A 1540-nucleotide genomic window follows, 5' to 3' on the forward strand; every position below is an offset into this window, starting at 1 on the left:
GCTCCTTAGTCATTTTGTTCTTCACTTGAGGCGAGTGGAGGTCGGTTGTCAGCATAATAATCGAGAAGCCCAAAACGTATGCCGTGTCCGCACTTGTGAACAACCCGTTACTGTTCAATAATTAACAGATTATTAATTATTGCAAATAATTTCACATAACAAAAATATTAGATCAATGCAAAAGCTTGAATATACATACACTAATAAATATATAGAAAACAGGCTTAAAAAATTAGACTATAAAATGTACATATGTACAAAATCTATATAAATTCTATATGTATACGTTTGTATAATTTGAAATTAGACAAGGATTTTTGCATCGACTGATGACATGATTTAATTACTTCGGATTGCACTCGCAGTATCGACTGGCGAACTTCTCCATCAGCCGGTCGATCTTCTGCGCCTCGCCGGGCAGCCGGAAGCCCTCGAGGAAGTATCTCAGGGCTGTGACTAAATCGCGCTCGGCGAAGTTCATTTGGTCAATGTAGCTGTACATCACCTGGTTGTGATTGTGATCGCCGAGGAAATCGCCGATCGCGGTCTTATCCAACCGTTCGTCCATGTGAAGCCAACGGGCTACGTCTTCCGATGAATTACCTAACAGGCTCTGCTCTTGAAGATATTGCACTCCCTTGCTCGGCTTTCGATTAAAACTAAAAATGGAGAATATTAAATCATTTAACAGCCTATGTACCTTGCCTCGCCTCTTAATTGTGGCAAATATCAGGCAAATTTATATTAATATAATGCAATTAAGATATCTTAGAAAATATAAGGAACATTTATTANTCCTAAAGGCCTACAATTCTTACTTTTCATTCTACATTATTACAGTGATTCGAATTAATAGTAGAAGAAGAATTTGGATGGTTCGTTTTCATTCAAAGGCTCACACAACCTTGAATTGTCGCTAGGAATTCAAGAGGCGAGATTAAAAATCAATAGATTCCTTTAATTCGTACATGTCGATTCCAGTTTCCCAGACCTCCTTCTGATGTTTCTGGACTTCGTACTGCTCCGGGGAATCCGGGATCTCTTTATTGCCAATTAGACTAGAATTAGCAGAGGACAAACTTCCGGCACTGCCATAACGAGGCAACGGTGGTTCCACCGGAGGATCGGGAGGCTCTGATGGGATCTGCTGATCGGCAGGAACGCTCGGATTCACGTATAGATCTCTGCTCCATTCCACCATGCATTTCAAGATCGAGACTAGACACTCGAGGCCTCTGATCCTCATCGATTTCTCTTGATTTGGTGAGGCGCCCAATTCTAGTGCATGTCTCCCCTGCGCGATCTTCGACAAGTCGTTCACGAGCCTAAAACAATATTCAAATTAACAAAATTCTGTAATTTAATATATTATTTATTCATCTTTTATAATCTTATAATATAATATGTTGTATATTATTTATTATTTACAATTTATTTCCTTGAAACCATTATTTAACCCTTTGTACTCGAGGGGCAGTTCTACGACGCCCGGCAGGAAAACTAATTGCAAACTGTAATGTTTAACAGATTTTGTTGTATT

General features: G+C 39.2%; 1 protein-coding gene across 1 annotated transcript in view; it reads right to left on the minus strand.

Moving 5' to 3' along the window:
- Positions 1–1540, minus strand: part of Sec71 (ADP ribosylation factor guanine nucleotide exchange factor Sec71) — an 11771-nt gene that overhangs the window by 4157 nt on the left and 6074 nt on the right. Inside the window, exons 4-6 of the mRNA XM_026818872.1 lie at positions 969–1325; positions 348–659; positions 3–110 (exon numbers count right to left, since the gene is read on the minus strand). Coding sequence (XP_026674673.1) covers positions 3–110; positions 348–659; positions 969–1325 — 777 coding nt within the window. The remainder of the gene's footprint in view (positions 1–2; positions 111–347; positions 660–968; positions 1326–1540) is intronic.

The sequence above is a fragment of the Ceratina calcarata genome, unplaced genomic scaffold (assembly GCF_001652005.2).
Source record: "Ceratina calcarata isolate Rehan_Ccalc_2016 unplaced genomic scaffold, ASM165200v1 scaffold9.2, whole genome shotgun sequence".
Taxonomy (NCBI): Eukaryota; Metazoa; Arthropoda; class Insecta; order Hymenoptera; family Apidae; genus Ceratina; species Ceratina calcarata.